The 18,519-nt window shown below is 42.9% G+C and overlaps 1 protein-coding gene across 6 annotated transcripts in view; it reads left to right on the top strand.

Moving 5' to 3' along the window:
• The window catches only part of NUGGC (nuclear GTPase, germinal center associated), a 54,314-nt gene that overhangs the window by 24,730 nt on the left and 11,065 nt on the right, over positions 1–18,519 (top strand). For all 6 annotated transcript variants that reach the window (XM_070611351.1, XM_070611353.1, XM_070611349.1 and 3 more), the window contains 6 exons: positions 259–434; positions 1,887–1,905; positions 2,184–2,273; positions 7,314–7,419; positions 8,662–8,795; positions 12,890–13,054. In XM_070611351.1, coding sequence (XP_070467452.1) covers positions 259–434; positions 1,887–1,905; positions 2,184–2,273; positions 7,314–7,419; positions 8,662–8,795; positions 12,890–13,054 — 690 coding nt within the window. The remainder of the gene's footprint in view (positions 1–258; positions 435–1,886; positions 1,906–2,183; positions 2,274–7,313; positions 7,420–8,661; positions 8,796–12,889; positions 13,055–18,519) is intronic.

Below are 18,519 nucleotides of genomic sequence, written 5' to 3'. Positions count from 1 at the left end.
AGCCCCTTCCCATTTGGTGCTCACAATGTGTGTGTGTGTTGAGGAGGGGTGCAGAGTGCCGACCCTGCACAATAACTCTATCTGAGAGGCACTGTGGCAGGTAAGTCCAGCTGCTGTAGGATGCAGAGGAGGAGTGGCCCACCCATCCTCAGGTGGCCCTTAGCAGAGTCTTGAAGGGCAAATGGAGTTCAAGCAGAGAGGTTATGGCAAGTGAAATACTACTTGTATTCTTAAACATATTGTGGTCATGTTTCACAGACCATTGATAAATGCTCAGTGATCTGGGTGATCAGCGACATTGAAAGAGTTTCTGGAGGGAGAGCCCATGAAAACCTTCTGAATGAGAGCATCAAAGCCTGCCAGAGGGGTTTCTGCAGGGACGTTGCCCTGGTGGTCACCAAGAGTGACAAACTCCACTTGCCAGAATATCTAAGGTACCGTGCTGAGCTTGCCAAGGTGTAGGCTTCCCTCCCTGGGTCCCGACTGCCTTAAAGACAGCACTTTGACTCATGGGCATTGTGAACTTAGGAAAGTAACTGTTGGGGATGAAAGAGAAGTCTGAGTGACTTCCTAGGACATCTGCACCCTTGGGTAGATTGTCTTGGGAATCCGAACCATGTGGCCTCTCTTCCGGAGTAGCTGCTTAACAAGCTAACAGGCTGTCCTCTACACAGCTCCAGGGGTGCCACTCACGCGTACGGAATGCAAAGAGCACCCCCTGGAGTTGTGCAGTGTGACAGTCCTGTCTGCCCCCCGCAGATATGGAAAGCCTAGATACTCCACAGCTAATAGGCACTTTCTGTAATCCTGTCTGGCATGGCACAGCTTTGAAGTGTCTGATTCTGTTCCAGATTTGTCTGCTCCTAAGGCTTTATACCCATTTGGAGCAAGGTTCTCAAAGTTTTAGAACTTTGGCTAAAAGTAAAAGCATTCTTACAGAGTCATATTCTAACAGAAAATAATGAAAGATAAGCATTTAGGGCTTACTAGATGTTACTCTCTGTTGATTTCCGTGTAGATCTCCATTCCCCCTGGAACTAGGAAGACTATTACTTATCTTCCATATTGGGACTTTGAAAGTGAAAGGGGGGTGTTATTAACTCACACAGAGGAGCAGCAGGTATAAACTGGTCTGTCCTGGGTACACAGGGCATATGATCATGGGATATAACGTTGTTGCTGCTTCTCTGCTCTAACCAAAGCTTCTTTACCTGTCACCTTTGCCATTTCCCCTATCCCTACTGAAGCTTCCCCTATCCTGCTGTCTCCAGGAATTCTCTCAGCAGAGAAAACTTCCAGGGTGAGAAATAGGCTAAGGCTTTTCCCCCTAACTTCTTGCTTTCATGATCTGGGTTGGAATTTCTGCTTCGTTTTTTTTTTCCCTATGAATTCCCTTTACCCCAACCCCTACCACAGAATAGTATCTCAGTCTCCCCCTTTGCAATGCCAACTCTAAAACTAAACATAATTCAGTCAAACTTAGTAAATGTTTATTTAACACTGTGGTAGGGGTTGCAGATTCAGAGAGGCATACTGCCTAGTGGCTGAGGTCACTGTCTTAAAAGAGGGTTAGAGGTTATGTGAGAGGGACAAGCAAAGTGTTATGGGAACCCAGAGAGAGGGGGCTGCGTTTTGACTGGGCCAAGGGGTGGGATCACAGAAAATTCCACTGACTACAAAATATTGAGAAATAAAGACACTTTGTTCAAATGGACACTGGAGGTGGATCAGAAGAGAGAGTGTTTGGACCCAAAAAAAGAGCTTATGCAACGGCATCAAGACATGACAGTACAGTATGCTCTGCTTTCAGGGAAATTCGAAAGACTGCCATGACACGTAATGAGTTAAGTAACATTTTACTTAACAGTGTACATTTTTCATTTCAGGGAAAGAAAAGTGAGAAATGTAAGTATGGACTAGTTTTTATTTTTTATTTTTTAAGCTCTATTGAGATATAATTGACATACAAAAAACTGTACACATTTAATGTGAACATCTTGATGAGTTTGGACACGCATGAACTAATTATTTTTAAATAATACTTTTTATGATTAATATTATGTAATTCAAATACATGCACATGTGTGTGGCCAAATGAAGACTGAAAAAATGTGTCTTATCACTTCATCACTCTTCATAACCCTGGACTCTTTGCCATGCTTTTATTTCTTTTCACAATCTAGCAAGCTATTCAAAGTCAGCGAGAGGCTGTTTTAGAAAGAAATGCAGTGATAAAACTACAGAGGAATAAAATTCTCAAGGAAAAGCTAACGGTGAGTTAACAGATTTCTCTATGTATTTTTCTGCTTTTCAACAACTCAGATTTTGAGAAAAAAACATTTATTTGGTCTTGTGTGTTAGCCAGGGCAAAAGATTTGGATTAGACAATTTTTACTTAACTTAGTCCTATTGATTAATAACTTTGTGACCTTAGGCAAATTACTGTACCTCTCTGAGCCTCCATTTTCTCACCTGTAAAATGGGGAAATAATAACATCTACCTCCTCTGATGTTAGAAGGACTGAATGGGCACACGGTCTACTGAGCCATACGTGCAGTTAAAATCAGGGATCAGCAGACGGTTTAAGGTGTTCTTCACCAGAGGAGTGCATAGGGTGCTGTGGGAACACAGAAGAAGGATGCCCAAGTCACGCTGGCAGTCATGGAGGTGGTACTGGGGAGAGGTTCAGAGAAAACTCCTCACCCTCTTGAGCAGAATTGTAAAGAGCCAGGAGTCTTTAGTGGGGTGAAGAAGTAGGAGAAAGGGCATTTGAGATGGAGGAAAGGACGTGATTGCAAAAGCCTGCTCTGTTCAGTAATCTATATGCCAGTAGTTTGAATGGCTCAGCAGAGGGCATATGCAGGAGTGTTGGGAGATAAGGCCTGAGCTGTATTTTTCAAGCTTGTGCAGTCGTTCTGTGGGAATCTTGGTGTTTTCTTAAATTATTTTTATTATTCTGTCACTAAAATGGGTACAACATAAAACTCCCTACTATAATAATCTTATACAACTATATAACTGAAATCAATTTTAGGATAAAATATTTTTTTCATCTTTCAAAACTTTTTATTGAAAGTAAAAAATATACAGAAAAGTGCGGAAGTCATAAGTGTACAGCTCAATGAATTTTCACAAAGTGAACATACAAGATAAAATATTTTTAAAAAATATAAATATTCTATCAGAGTTAGTACAATGCAATAGATGATTGGTTTTCCTGAGACTAAATCTTCAGTGCTGGGTTTTGTAGTGAAAACATGTGGCCTTATGTCCAGTTCTATATTTAATTGCGTTCTGTATTTTGACTTCAGTTATATTGATGCAGAAAATGTCTGATGTACAATGTGGAATTGAAAATTTCAAAGCTTTTTTTCCTAATTCAGAATAATCAGACCTTGTACTTAAGCCAAATCCTTCTACCAAGCCATTCTTGAATGCTGGTTTTACTGAGGGAGTAACTCAGTAAAGCTGTTCTTATTCTTTTTAATTGTTCTTGTTGGCATTAAAGAAATATGCATTTTATGAGTACCTAATCGCATTATTTCCAAAAGCAGAAACATAAAGTACTTCAATAGACAATTCACAGCTATATTTATTGCTAATAAATGTGGCAAATTGGTGTGGATGAGATAGGGTCTGGGCAACAATATGTCAGCTTGCAGGGTGGCTATGGTTCTGACTCGTGTGGTATGAGTTCTTTGGAGGGCTGTGCACCTACTCTCTGATGGCTAGGTGATGCCTTAATTCTCCGACCACTTTATTTCAGTTTGAGTTCTTGTGGAAACCTTTACTTGTACTGCATGGCTTCATTGGAGCAAATTTAATTTTAATCATAGAAAATATGAAGCAGAAGTTGATTATAAGATAATCATTCATGTAGATGTCTATGTTTATTCTTTTAATTTAAAAAATGAAAATTAAAAAAAAATATTGTAAGAAAATTGACAGACCCCTGAGACTACATTTATAGATCTTAGTTTGGAAATAGTATGTATTTCAGAAAGATTGTTTTCTCAGCTGTATGGAGAATGGATGGTGGGGGGAGGAGCGAGTGAAGATTGGATGTAGCGACCAGTTGGGAAGCTTTTTCTGTGATTTGGGTGGAAATGGTAAGAGCCTGAAGTACGCAGTCACTATGGGAATAGAGTAGAGGAGATGCATTCGAGAGATATTAGGGAGTTCAGATCCATAGGTCTGGATGACTAATTGTATGTGGGAGGTGAGAGAGCTGGGTTTTGATGCTCTCAGGCCTGTCACTTGAACTGGTTATTATACAGCATTTTACCTGTGCTTTAGCATACCTGTAGAGAAAACCTACACTCCTTCTCCTGTGCCTCTCTCCTTTGCTCTCACATTATTCCCACACTCACAACACTTATGACACCAGATGTGGGGGGCTTTCTTGCACCCAGCAATTCTCTATGACACCAGCTAGGTGTCCTACAGTTTAACTCAATGTGACACTATCTACGTGGAGATAGCGTCAGATCCCACAGGTTGAGGACTCAGTCCCATGAGACTGCCCCCTACTTTAGATACCAACTGCAAGTAGTAGGTCCCCAGGTTACCCACAAATTCTGTCCAACTTGGCTACAAATCAGAGGTCCCCGTGACCTCCTCCCACTTGGAGTCTATTATTTGCCAGATCAGCTGGCAGAAGTCAGCAAAACAATTACTTATGTTTTCCAGTTTATTATATAATAAAGGATATGATAGAGGATACAGATGAACAGCCAGAGGAAGAGATACTTAGGGCAAGGTCTGGGAGGGTCCTGAGTGCAGGAGCTTCTGTCCCCGTTGAGTTGGAGTATGTCACCCTCCTAGTATGTGGATGTGTTCACCAATCTGGAAGCTCTCGGAACCCCATAGCATTGGGATTTTTATGGAGGCTTCCTCATGTAGGCATAGTCAATTATTAACTCCATTTCCAGCCCGTCTCCCCTCTCTGGAGAATGGAGGGGGGGCTGCTGAAAAATCCAGTCTTCTAATGGCTTGATCTTTCTGATGACCAGCCCCCATCCAGGAGCCCATCCAGAGTCACCTCATTAGAAAAACAGACACTCCTATCATGCAGGAAATTCCAAGGGATTTAGGAACCCTGTGTCAGGTACCAGGGTCAGAGACCAAATATTAGAACAAGAGATGCTCCTAGTGCTCTTATCACTTAGGAAATACAATGGTTGTAGGAGCTCTGTGCTAGGAACTGGGGTCAAAGACTAAATGTTAGAACAAAAGATTTTCCTAGCACCCCTGTTTATAAGGTGTTTCGGAGCCCTGTGTCAGGAACTGGGGCAGAGACCAGTATACATATATTTCTTATTATTTCTCAATACCTTATATTATTTTACTCAGTTTGAAGGTCATAGTGAACTCATAGCTTTTCACAGAATTATTGTGTTCTTTTTGATGTTCAAGTTCACATCTTGACCTAGGAGCCCTTAATTTAAGCTGGCTCCTTTTAGCATTACCTAGACATTTTACAAACCATTTTTACTCTCTGGCAACAATAAGAAATTCAGGCCCATTTCATTTTTCCCTGCTCCAGGGCATGGACCTACTGTTCTCAAAGAAACTTGGGTTTCTTTTAGCAGAGAATAGTATTAGAAATAAAATTTAGGATGCTAGGAGTACATATCGAATTATTTCATCCAAGTAAAAGAAGTGGGCAGGGTGATATCACTGCAAAATCATTTTAATGACAATGCTGGTAAAGATAGATTTTTTTAAAACATAGGTCATGATTTACGTTACTGATTTCAGTGTAACTCCCCCTTCACTATATATCTAGTATCCCTTCTATTTTTAACTCAGGTTTTCTACTCTCTCGTGTGCAGTACCTTCTTACGAACTTTAATATGCTGCATTATACACTGTCATATGAAACGATGTGTGCAAATTATAACAGTGACTAAACTTTCTACAGGCTACTTTGATGAGTATCTGCTTACCTCTTGGATCCTACCTTCCAGCTGTAACTGTGCTTTTCTTTTACAATAATGTGGACCCTCATACTGTAGCCACTTCAGTGACACTATAAAACTATTTCTTTGTACTGCAATAGCAATGTGTTGACTAATCTTCGATAATTTTTAGGGAAGATATACAACATTTAGAACAAGATTTTAAATACTGCAAACACCTAGACACAGCTAGGCATACTCCTTTCTTTTAACTGTTGTAAAACTCTACTTTAATTCCACATTAGTTTTATCTGCTAGTAGAAAATAGTTTCAAATTTCCCTAAACTTTTTTCCTAGAGTCAAAACTCTATCAGAAGAAAAAAGAGTTAATCTTGGCAGATCCTTTATACAGTGTGTGGGACCTCTGGAAGCCCACTCATGCATCTCTATTCCAGCCGTGACTGGATGGGCTTACGACTTGCCAGAGAGGTGGCCTCTCCCCTCTCCGAGTGGAGTGCTCACTCAGCTGTTTTATTTCTTTGCATCAGAAAGAAATTGACAACTCTCTACTGTTTTCTGCCACCCCCAAATACCTGTGCATACACATGCACGTGCTTTATGGTTTTTCTCTTTTCTTTTAAGTGAGAAGAATGAAAGATTATGGAACAAGATTTATATATAATTCTAGTATGCCTTCTCTGTGATGTTTTTCTATTCATAAAAAAAGATTTTTCTCATATGATTCTTAATTCTTTGACATTGAAAAACCATCATTTGTTTAAACATTGCTCTGCCTTTAAATGTGTACAATTACTTGTTAACCACTCAGCTAAGAAACGTTTATAGGACCTTTGCCTAGTGTTTTGTTGTGTTGTGCTGGTAAATGTTTAACAATCTGCTGTTTGAAGAAAACAGAGCCCTGATTTGTAGCCTTTGCAGATTCCCATGGTGTAAGTACTCCCACCATTGCCAATTTCAAGCTACCATGTGATGTCAGTGGAGGCAGGTTGGGAAAAGCGGTGTGCAGTCGACTCTCAGGAGCTGCCCAGCTGCCTCCAGCACATCACTGCCCTTGCCTGAGTTGTGCTGTTTCTTCCAAAAATGATCCTGGCACTTTCACCCCTCTGAACATTTAAGTATACTTGTGAGCTATTTTCTCTATGTGTCTCCTTCTAGAATTGATATTTTTAACTCCCAAGAGAATAGTTTCTATGCAGCAGTTCCCTCACAACTTCTGCCCTTGTGAGGTGTGGACAGATGGGAACACCTGACATACAGAATGCTGTCTGCAGAGTGCACGTTCTCGCAGAGCTGAACCTGAATGAACTGAAATTTGCTCCTGTGAGGCCTGGGTATTGTTTCCTTTGGCAGGTTTGAGTTATTCTTCTTCCTGTGTGCCTCTCTCACTGCAGAGAAAACTGCCAGCTGACTCCAAGGTCCTGGATGCCTCAGATCTGGTGTACACAGTCAGCGCCCAGGAGTACTGGCAGCAGGCTCTCCTCACTGAGGAGGAAACTGGTAATGTGTATTATTTTATCTCAATCACTGAAATTCTCAAGATCCAGCTTGGCATTCTGAATTTCCTGCTCTAGAACTTTTTGTTCCACACTGCCAGCTTACCACAGTTCCTAACTATTAGCAATGTATTTGTTTTTCTCTCTGCACTATTGTGGTGCCTGAGACCACAGTTCCTTTCTTTTCCTCATCTTGCCATGAGCTGGGGAAGACCAGTGATCAGGTTGTCATTTCCTTAGTATTTGGCTTGAGATTCCTCACTCACCTAGCTATGGGGATTAGAAGTACTTATGGAGTATCTATTTTGTGCTTTGTCTGTGAGGGGGAAAAGTAGAAGACGTGGCCGCTTTCTTCATGGAACTTAAAATCGACATAGGGAGCTAATATTAAGCCATGTGCAAAAATCAAAGTAAAAATAAGGCTAAGTTAAATGGTGCCATGAGCACAACAGAAGGTCAGAGAACCCAGAGATTTGTATGACTGGAGTCCTCAGTGAGAACTGCTGAGTAGGCAGGATCTGAGCTTGACTTTGATCTGAGCTTAAAATGCCTTGAAATGTGCATGCATTTCACTAAACGTGGATGAGTGTGAAAGGAGGTTAAGGAGCAGAAGGTGTGCAATATTCCTAGAAATGGAGGAACTGCTTGAACAAGGATACAAAAGAAATAATCAGCATGGCATCTGCAAGGAATAACACAGAAAAATTTCCACCTACAGGAATAGTGGGAAAAAAGTATGATGGCATCTGTTGTCTTCTGACTACCAAAGGATTAGGGCTAAGATACACTTCTAATGTGGAACCCCACTCATCAGAGGTTCTTATCCCTTTCCATAGCAAGCATGAGCTATTTTGATATTAAGGGTTATTCGATATAGACAGAAAAATCTAGGGAGACTGAAGAGCTGAGACTCTGGAAATGTGAGCACCTTTGGTTCAACTATTCAGGTAAGTACCAATCCAAAGGGAAGTGCCAGTTTTTTTAACCAACTTGCACTTTTCTATGAGGTTCATTTTATACTGCTAAATAAAATTAATATTCATCATTGCTGATCTCCCATTCATTATTGTTGATCCCAGAGCTGGAAAAAATGTTCTCAGAAAGGTTGATTTACTGGGCACCCAGCCCACACAGGACCTCAACTGTAGTTAACTCAGACTGCCATCCTGATCTGTTAATTTTTATGAATTCTATTTACTGTGAACTCAAGCCTTTTAAAATTGGTTGTGCTGCCTGTGAATTCCAGAAATCCCCAAGTTAAGAGAATATATCAGGAAAAGGCTCTTGGACAAGAAGAGGAGGATGGTGACCAAGTATGTTACTGAAGCCTTTGGCCTGTTGCTCCTCACAGACAGTTTCAACTGCACGGAAAACCTGCCGGTACGGAGGACCCCTGGCTGTATGTTCTCTGCCCCCTAGCCGGGGCAGAACACTCTCTTTTACCAAGTTAGAAAATTAACTTTTGATATTTTTCCTTTTCATATCAAAGGAAGATGCTAAGCTCAGAGAATCTAAAGAGGACAAAAAAATAATTAGAGGGTTAAAATTGTAACATTTGAGTAAAAAAGAAAGAAAGAATATTTTACCTGGGATAGATGGGCTGAGGGGACAATATAAAAATAGTCAGTGGCTGCTTTCCCCTCTCCTGAGACTTGAATAAGATGGAATGTGTTTTAGCGATGGCGGGAGTGATTTGTTTGTTTCTTTCTAGTGGAATACAGATGATTCTTGCTTATCCTATAGAGGCGTGTTTATATGTACAGTCCAAAAAAGTCTCATCTGTTGGTGGATTTCCTTCATGCCCTGGTGCTGTCAGGATCTCAAACTCAGAGCAGCATAGTAAAACAATGTGAGAGGAAGGAAACTAGGAGGGGCTTTCAGCAAAGAGTTTAGATGTTTATCTTCATGGTCTAAAATGCAGGCCTTCTAAATGACCAGTTAAAATTCCTTTTCTCATGGTAACAGACAAAATTATCTCTTTGATGGATGATTTTTTTTTTTTACCCTGCTAAATTAGAGGCTGGGGTAGTTTTGGAGAAAACTCTGTTGCTGGAATCAATTATAACTACATTGCTTCCTTGTGAGGGACTGAGTATATACACGGACAATCATATATAAAAACAGAACTCTGACCCACAGCCTGTAGCAACCTGCGTAGGAAGCCAACCCCTTATCTCCAATAACAGCTCGGGAAGCCAGCCTGCTGTCAGTTAGACTTGTAGGAAGGCAGACTGCTGTCTCTAGTCACAATCCAAAAAGCTAAACAATAACTTCTGTAACAGTCAGCTCAAAATGTCCAGACCTTGGTTAATAACTGACAGCTTCCCTAATCTTTATCCCTGCTTCCAACTTAGAGTCAACTAGAGAAAGCCAAATATGCATCCTAATGAGTCACATAGGATCCCCACTTCTAGTTAGCCTGCCTACAGCTTCCCTGTGCCACTGGCCTCCCGTCAGGGCACACCTGAAGCCTTCCCACCCCTCTGCCTGCCTTTGAGTCTCTGCCAAACGCAAGTGGTGGTGGCTGACTCCTTTGCTATAGCAAGCCCCGAATAAATAGGCTTTGTGTGTTCTCATTTAGTTGGTCTTTGTTTATTTCCACACTTGCTGTTACCCATCAGATTTGCACAACCAAGTCTGACTTCTTGTTATGCAGAACAGGGAAGGGGTGGAGAAAGTCAAGGTGCACCAGTAGGGCTCTATGAGAGTTCAAGGGGCTGGTTCTGAGAATGTGGGAAAGTGAACCTGGGATGACCCTGTGGACTGGCAAGGAGAGGCAGATAATGGGACCTGACTCAATGTGAAAAGGAAGCAATGCCAACTGTAGATGGTCTATGCAGTTTGGGTCAAATGTCCACATTTTAAAAATTCTATGGAAAACTGACATATAGAGCGAGATTCACTGTCTTTTTTTTTTTAATTTTATTTTATCATACTTCTTGTCTTGTTTTGGTTTAGTTCTGTGAGAAAAAAAAACTCTCCTGAAATCTAAGATTTTCTAATTTGACTTTTGTCCTCTCAAATACTGGGGAAGGGTTTGACCTTCTAACTTCCCGAAAAAGTTTTTAAGGATGAAATTTGCCTCTCTGCCCAGCAAAAGATTGCTTTTGGAAGTGCTGATGGAAAATGAACCAGATGTGGTGCTGTGTGTGTTTGGTTTATTTTACAAACACAGGGACAAAGCGTTTTGCAATCAAACTCGGAGTGCCTGCCCCACACGCTCTCCTCTGGTGATGCGGAGGTGCAGCCTGTGGGGGGGCTCAGTCCTACCCTTGCAGCCAGACTTCAGGTGATGGAAGACGCAGAGAATGGGGCTGGTTGGCACTTCTGTGATAGCTTATTAGAGGGAGCTGCCAGCAGCTTTCCTCAAAATTCCTTGGCCTTGGATATTGGTCTCAGTCTTAGTTCTTTGATGGAAAGTTGGAAGGCAAAAGTTTTGTCAGTTCCTTTGCATTCTGAAAAAATCAGACCTAAAAATGTGTATGATTGATCATTTTTTAAGATTGTGACTCAAACCAAAAATTTAGAGTTTGGGTAGTTAGTGATTTTAAATGAACAGGGATCTAGTCATTATTTTTAAGAATCATAGGAAGTTGACTATAGCATCTCAATGTCGAATGGGTCCTGCATTTATTCATAATGGGGGCCAGACTTTCCCTTTCTTATCATTCTCTTGTTTATTCAACAAGGATTTATTGAGAGACTTTGTGAGAATCTTGCCAGTACAGTTTCTTTCGTGACTTCTTTCTTATTTCATTTTGATCACAGTGACACCACAAACTCAAAAGAATCTAGAGGGCACTCTGGAAATAAAAGATGGCTTATAGAATTCTTACTAGTGAAAACTGTGAAATCTCCAGGGTGTGCCTGAGACTGAATAGTCTCCATCGACTCTAAAACTCATCAACTGTAAGACTCCTGGAGTGTGGGAGTTTCAGGCTGGTTTCAGCATCATTCAGCCCCATTCACTTACTTCAAAGATGGTGCAATTGAGACCCAGAGAAGCTAAGACATCTGTGTAAGGTCACATGTGAATTTGGGAGCTATTTCTGTCATCAAATTTGGAATAAAATTTAACAACCTACATTATCTAGGGGCCAGCCCAGTGGCATAGCTGTTAAGTTTGTGTGCTCTGCTTCAGCAGCCCAGTGTTCGCCGGTTCAGATCCTGGGCGTGGACCTACGCACTACTGATCAAACCATGCTGTGGTGGGCATCCCACATATAAAGTAGAGGAAGATGGGCACGGATGTTAGCTCAGGGCCCGTCTTCCTAAAAAAAAACCGCCACAAAAACCCTACATTATCTTGCAGTTGCTCCATGCCACTCATTCACTCCACAAATGTTTATGGACTGCACTCTCTGTGTCACACCTTGGAAGAAAGAAACATGAATCACACAGTTTGTCCCTTCAGCAAGTTCCTAGTCCAGGGAAGGAGACGTGGAATGAGACAGCAGAGCAGGAGGAATGCTATACGCGGGGGTGTACAAAAGGCAGTACAAGAAAGAGAGCCCAGCTCTGCTGGGGGAGTCAGGGAAAGCATCACATGGGAACTGACTTCTGAGCTTTAGTCTGGAAGGATGAGAAGATGGGAACAGCATGTGCAAAGGCACAGGGTCACAAAAGGGAATGACACATTTGGAGAATGGTGGCAAGTTCAGGGACAGCTACGTGAGGGGACCTTTCGGGCAAACAGAGAGCTGATGGGGTGCTGGAGAAGTTGGTTGAGTCCTGGCTGTGAAGGGCCCTAAGTGCCAAGCTAAGGAGAAGGGCTTCCATCTGCTGCAGGTGGGCACTGTGTGGTTCTCACGCAGGGGACAGATGCTAGAGTTCCCAGCTTAGACTCTAGAGGTCAAGGTTGCCCTGGTGGTCACTCCCTTGTATTACTTGAATATATATTTTCCTCCCTGACTAGCCTGTAGTCTTCTTTGAAGAAGGGACCAAGTCTTTATTTTTGTGGTCCTGTAGCTTTGCTGTTCAAAGTGTGGTCCAGGGCCCAGAAGATCAGCATCACCTGGGGGCTAGAAATGTAGGATTCCAGGCCCTCAGATTTGAACAAACTTTCCTGGTGATTTGTACACACATTAAAGTTTGAGAAACACTATCCTCAAAAACTGCTTTGTGCACAGTCAAAGCTGTTAAATGTTTGTAGAATCTGATGTCATTGGAAAAATCTGTTTTAGTAACAATTAAATTTTTATTTGGATGGTTACTCCCCCAAATAGCCTTATGGAGAATACACCTGAAATAAGTTGCAGGAGGCATATGTTTCTTCTGTTCTCCCATCCCACAAAGCCTAAGGAGGTCTGTGCACTGAGGGATGCCTTATTGTGTTGATAGGAAGAAGTCAAACATGGGTGATTAGCTCAAGCAAAATCTTGTGTTGGTGGATAAGCTTAAAGGAAGCAAAGTTTGAGGAGAAAGTGCCTTTAGGGAGGGAGTGGCCTCACGCTGTTTATGGCCCTTGTCCCTAGAATGAATTCTTGCACATGAGTGGCCTGCGGAGATTTGTGGAAGAGAGGATGCAGCTGCTGGAGAAGGCCATCGACCAGTGCTTTGCTCATGTAGTACAGCCTCTGCAAGAAGGGGTTAGAAATGCCAGGGCTTCCTACCGGCGGATCCTCGGGGCATTCCTGGTGGTAAGTAACCCTTTCCAGGGAAAACCCTTGATGTTCGGTGAGGTCTGCCTAATCCCCAAGCTCTTTTTTCGTGATCCCATTGCTTTTGAAGGAAAGAAAGAGCTAGAAAAGATAGGAGTGAAAATTGCCTGTAGGAAAGCACATAGAGGGAATTGTTGAACTGTGCATTGTGAGGACCCAGGAAAGGGTACTTGGTTCAGTAGAAACAGTTGGAATTTAGGATCTGTGGGTCTTATTTTGAGTGGCAGCTCCACCAAACATCCACTGTATAGCCTTGGGCAAGGCCCTACACCCGTTTAAGCCTGTGGATTTTTCTTCTGTAAAATGGGGGATGCTAAATACTTGCCCTACCTATCTTACAGGGTTGATGTAAGGATCGATTGGATTACACAATAAGAAAACCTCTTGTAACCTCTCACTTGGCATGCAAATTGTTCTTTTATCTTTTAATTAGTTATATGGAGTTTCTGAGGGATGAAAATGTAACTGTAAGGCAGTATTTATCCAAGACTAAGGGGTGAAAAAAAGAGGCCCATTTTATTAGTTTTCTAGGGCTGCTATAACAAAATCCCACTTAAATGACAGACATTTATTTCTCACAGTTTTGGAGGCTGGAAGCCCAAGGTCAAGGTGCTGCAGGGTTGGTTTCTCCTGAGGCCTCCCTCCTTGGCTTGCAGATGGCTGCCCTCTCACTGTGTCCTCACGTGGCCTTTCCTCTGTGTGTGCATCCCTGGTGTCTCTTCCCCTTCTCATAGGGACACCAGTCATATTGGATTAGGGCCCCACCCTCATGACCTCATTTAACCTCATTTACCTCCTTAGAGGCCTTATCTTCAAATACAGTCACGTTGGGGGTCAGAGCTTCAACCCATGAATTTGGAGAGACACACTTCAGTCCATAAGACCTGTTGAGAGTAAGGGGTGATGGACAGCACTGCTCATGTGGCAAGGACGACACGGAAGTCTCTAGCACTGAGAGTAGTGCATAGCCTATGTTGTGTTTGTTTTTAGTAGAAGTTGGAAATTTGGAACGTTAGCAGTGAAAAGGTGGTGTGTAATGGAGCTCTGTGTTTCTGTGGGCCTTTTCATACACACAGATCATACCAACTTTCTAGCATGTGGCCTCTTCTGGATGTTCTTGTCTGTGTGTTTTTTTGTAAGAGCTTGTTTAGATATCTAGATTAGTAGGTATGTGTGGCAACTGGGATGAAAGGGAGTAGGAGCTACCTCTAATATGGAAAAAGAATGATGCTAAAAGAACTAAAGCTGAAAGAGTAAAGAAGTGGAATGATTCCAGGGTCACTGGAGAGGACTGTTAGAGTTTGAGCACAGGAGAATGAGAGCTAGTGCACCTTCCGCACAGCTGGTGGGTAGCTGAGTATCCACGAATGTGGTATGTTTGCATTCATGCATGCATGCATTCATTCATTCAGCAAAAGTGAAGGAAATGCTTACTCTGGTACCAGGCACTGTGCATTACCTAATTGAATCCTCACAACAATTCGGTGTAGTAAACATCCTTATTGTTATTTTAATTTTACAGCCTTACAGAGGCTGAATAACTTGTCCATGGCCACGCATGGGATCCATATCCACCGCAGCCCTGTCCAGCTTCAGAGCCCAGATGTCCAACCCCTACACTTGCCTGTTCCATCTCCCAAACTGTGCTCTGCAAACTATTGTAGGTACCTGTAATTGCCAACTAGTTACACAGTTTAACATTTGTAAATCCTCATAAAAGTAGGGTAGTTGGGTACCTTCACTCCTTTTTTTCAAGGGCTATTGACTACAGGCATGGGTGCTAGGAATAGCATATCCCACTGATGAAGGGCATGGGCTCTGGTTTCAGTCTCACTTTCCCCATCTATCAGCTGTGTGACTGTGGACAAGTTACTTACCTCCTTTGTGCCTCAGTTCCCTCATCTGTAAAATGAGGACAATTGTACTTATGTCATAGCGTTGTTGTAAAGATTAGTTGAAATAACGCATGTAAGATACAGCCCCGAACTTAATCAAGGCACTTTAGCATATAGAAAGTGTAAGAAAGGTCAACTGTTGTTATTATTAGGTTTGGGGGATAGAAAGAAAACCCAAATACAGTCCCCGCTCAGAGGAGATGAGATAACATGGAGTAATAAAAGGTGTCATGTGGTGAGGACCACACGAGAGCCAAAAAATTCTCCAAATGTTCAGAGGAGGGCGAGCATTCTGGTGGGGGCTGTGACAGATTGGAATCTTTTGGCTGCAAATCACAGAATCCCTAATTCAAGGCAGCCTGAAGCATGAGGAAATGTACTGGCCACATGACTGAGATCCAGAGGAAGTGTGGGCCCTGGGGGAGGGGTAGACTTAATGCAGTGGCTCTGGCCCTCTGTCTCTGCAGTCTCCCTCCCCCCCACCCCCACCCACCAGGTATGGGCTTCGTTCTCAAGCTGCTTCCCTCGTGATAACAAAATAGCTGTAGCTGTCCTTAGACTCACATCTCTGCAGCACAAGCTCTAGAGTAGGGTTTGTCAACCTCAGCATTATTGACATTTGGGGCCAGATAATTGTTGTAAGATGCTGTCCTGTGAATTGTAGGATATTTAGCATCCTCGGTCTCTACTCACTAGATGCCAGTAGCACCCTCTACTTTTCAGTAGTGACAAAATAGCTCCAGGTTGAGAACCACTGGCCTAGAGGAAGAGAAGGATGGTCATTTCTGGAAGCTCTCTCAGAAGAGTGAAGAAACTTCCCCCTAGAAACCCCAGCAAACCTTCCTTGGTATTTCTTTGGCTCTAAATGAGTCAATGCCTATTTCTAAACCGATCTCTGAAACAAGAGAATGCCCTGTGCCAAATAGTTTAGGCCTAACAGGACTAAGTAAGGGACAGCTGGTAATTGCCAGGAGAAGTGGGGAATGGATGTTGAGAAAGAAATTATGGAGCTTATTAGAGGACAACCAAATAACTCTTCTACAGAGGGTGATGTTTGAGTCAGGCCCTAAAAGATCAGCAGTATTTCCATATGCAGAGGCATGGAGCGGGAGGGGAGGCATTCCAGGTGAGGAAGGACAAACACGTTTGGAAGCCAGTAGGTGGGTTAGTCTGTACAGATAGCAGCGTTCTGGAGTACTAAGCTGGAGACAGTCAGGTTACTGGAGACTTTAGACCAGGTCAAAGGGTTTGAACTTGGTGAAGTTTCAAGCAGGAGAATGGCTTCATCAGAGCTATGCTGTGGGAAGCTTAATGTGCTCCTAGAGTGGGAAGAGATGGAGGCAGAGTGATCGATTGAGTCTCTTAGATTAGGTGAAACACAGTAAGGGTCTGAACTAGAGTCATAGCAGAGGGAATGGAAAGGAAATGATGGCTTGGAGAGCAAATTTGAAGGAAGTCTCAATCAGCCTTGTCAATAGTGCTGATATAGTGGATGTGGGAGAGCAAGGAGGTAAAGACTTCTGGGAAGATTTGCACCAAGAAAAAGGAGATCTCATAAATTGAAAAACGAAATAAGGAGGGAGGGCAATATGTTCAGTATTGGAAAGTATGTGTTTTGTATTTAATTCAGCTGGAATATCTAACAGCGTGATGGAAATGTGGGGCTCAAGCCCTAGAGAGGTGGGGCGCTGGAGGTCTAGATTTGATAGTCACTTTCAAGAACTTGATAGTTAGATCTCTGGGAGTGAATAGTATTGAGAAGGAGTAGAGAGGAGGACAATAATATGACATAACCTCAAACAAAGGCCACATTTAGGGAGAAGAAAAATAAAGAGGAGCCAGGAGAGGGAGCAGAGAAGGAGTAGTCTGAGAGGTAGGAGGGGAAGGAAATAGTGTAATGCTTATTTTCTTGTACTTATTTTTAGTGTAATGCTTAATTTCTCATTTTCCAGTAAACAAACCAAGGCAGGAAAGTTTGTTAAGAAGGAGATTATCAGATAATCTGAGAGGTTAAGGATAAGTGGGGTAAGGAAGAAGCTGTTGGATTTGGCCATTGAGAGTATTCATTGGTGACTGTGGTAGGCAGCCCCAAGACGGCCCCAGTGAGCCCCACCTCGTGGGATTCATGCCCTTGTGGAGTCTTGTCCGTCACAGAATCAGGGCTGGTCTCTGTGGCCAGTGGAGTGCTGCAGAGGGGATGGTGCATGACTTCTGAGATTAGGTCTCAAGGGCCACTGAGTCTTCCACGTGGGTCTCTCAGATCACTCACTCAGGAGGAAGCCCGCCTCCACATGCTGAAGTCAAGCAGCTATGTGGAAAGGCCACATGGAGAGGAGCTAAGCCCCTCACCAATAGCCAGTGCCACCTTGCCAGCCCTGTAGTGAGCTCCTTGGAAGCAGATCCTCCAGCCCTATTCAGGAGACCATAACACCACCAACACCTCAGGGAACCTCACAGAGAAGCCCTGAGCCAGAACTGGCTAGCTGCTAGGGAAGGTCAACTTATGCATGCAGTTTTGACCCCTACTTGGCCATGTAAGAATGGGCCTTGGGCCTGGAACGCTTCCTTGCCAGGAGATGAAAGCCCTCACAGCCTGTGCTGGGCTTATTGTCTCTTGTGGGGGTCTCTTTCCCTGTTTTATGCTCAGTGTCTACTTTGTTCTACTTAGTGCAGGCGTCAAAGGCCTCAGGCAAGCTCCAAGATTTCTGTATTTCAGATCCGTAGGGGAGGGCCTGGGTCCTTCTTACTGCAGCACAACATGGGATGTGTGCAGCTACATCACCTGTGTCAGCTGTGGAGTGGGTCCACTGGCCACAGGGGACCCATGCATGGCAAGAGGCTGGATCTTGTGCACACTTTTTCATCTTGCTATAAGTAAACACTGTGCCACTTGAGCCTGGTGCACACGTTGTCTGTTCTCAGCAACCTTGTATCATGCACTGGTCTCTTCCCTGGGGAGCACTTATCTGCATTTTAACCTTGGCCACATAGCCTGGTCATCCAGTGGACAGTGAAACACCAACAAGTCATACTCGAGTTCCCGACCCACAGAATCTGTGAGAGATAAATGTTTATTGTTGTTTTAAGCCACTAAATTTGGAGTAATTTGTGTCATAGCAATAGATAACTAAGTGACCCTAAAGAGAACCGTTTCTATATGATGGTAGAAGATCCCAGATCACAAAACGTGAGTAAGTGGGCGCTGAGATGTGAAGGCACGAGGTGGAGACCACTCCTGTGAGACCATTTGCTTATGAAAGGAAGGAGCAATATCAGCCACCTTGAGGCCTTCACTAGGACTTCATTCCGTGAATTGTCCCCTCTCTCAGCTCTTTAATGGCGTCCTTCTCTGTGACTGCAACCATACCCAAAGTGTTCTTATTAGATAAGCAACTTTCCTTTGTGATCAGAAATTTGGGCAAATGTTTATATACTAACATCATATCATTATGCAACAGTGAAATAACCTAAATGTCTAATAATAAGAAAATGGTAAAATGAATTATTATACATCCATATGATATTATATTATGTGGCTATTGAAATAAC

This window comes from Equus przewalskii, chromosome 2 (assembly GCF_037783145.1).
Source record: "Equus przewalskii isolate Varuska chromosome 2, EquPr2, whole genome shotgun sequence".
NCBI classification, from domain to species: domain Eukaryota; kingdom Metazoa; phylum Chordata; class Mammalia; order Perissodactyla; family Equidae; genus Equus; species Equus przewalskii.
The sequence above is the reverse complement of the archived record's forward strand: the minus strand, read 5'-3'. Positions and strand labels throughout refer to the sequence as shown.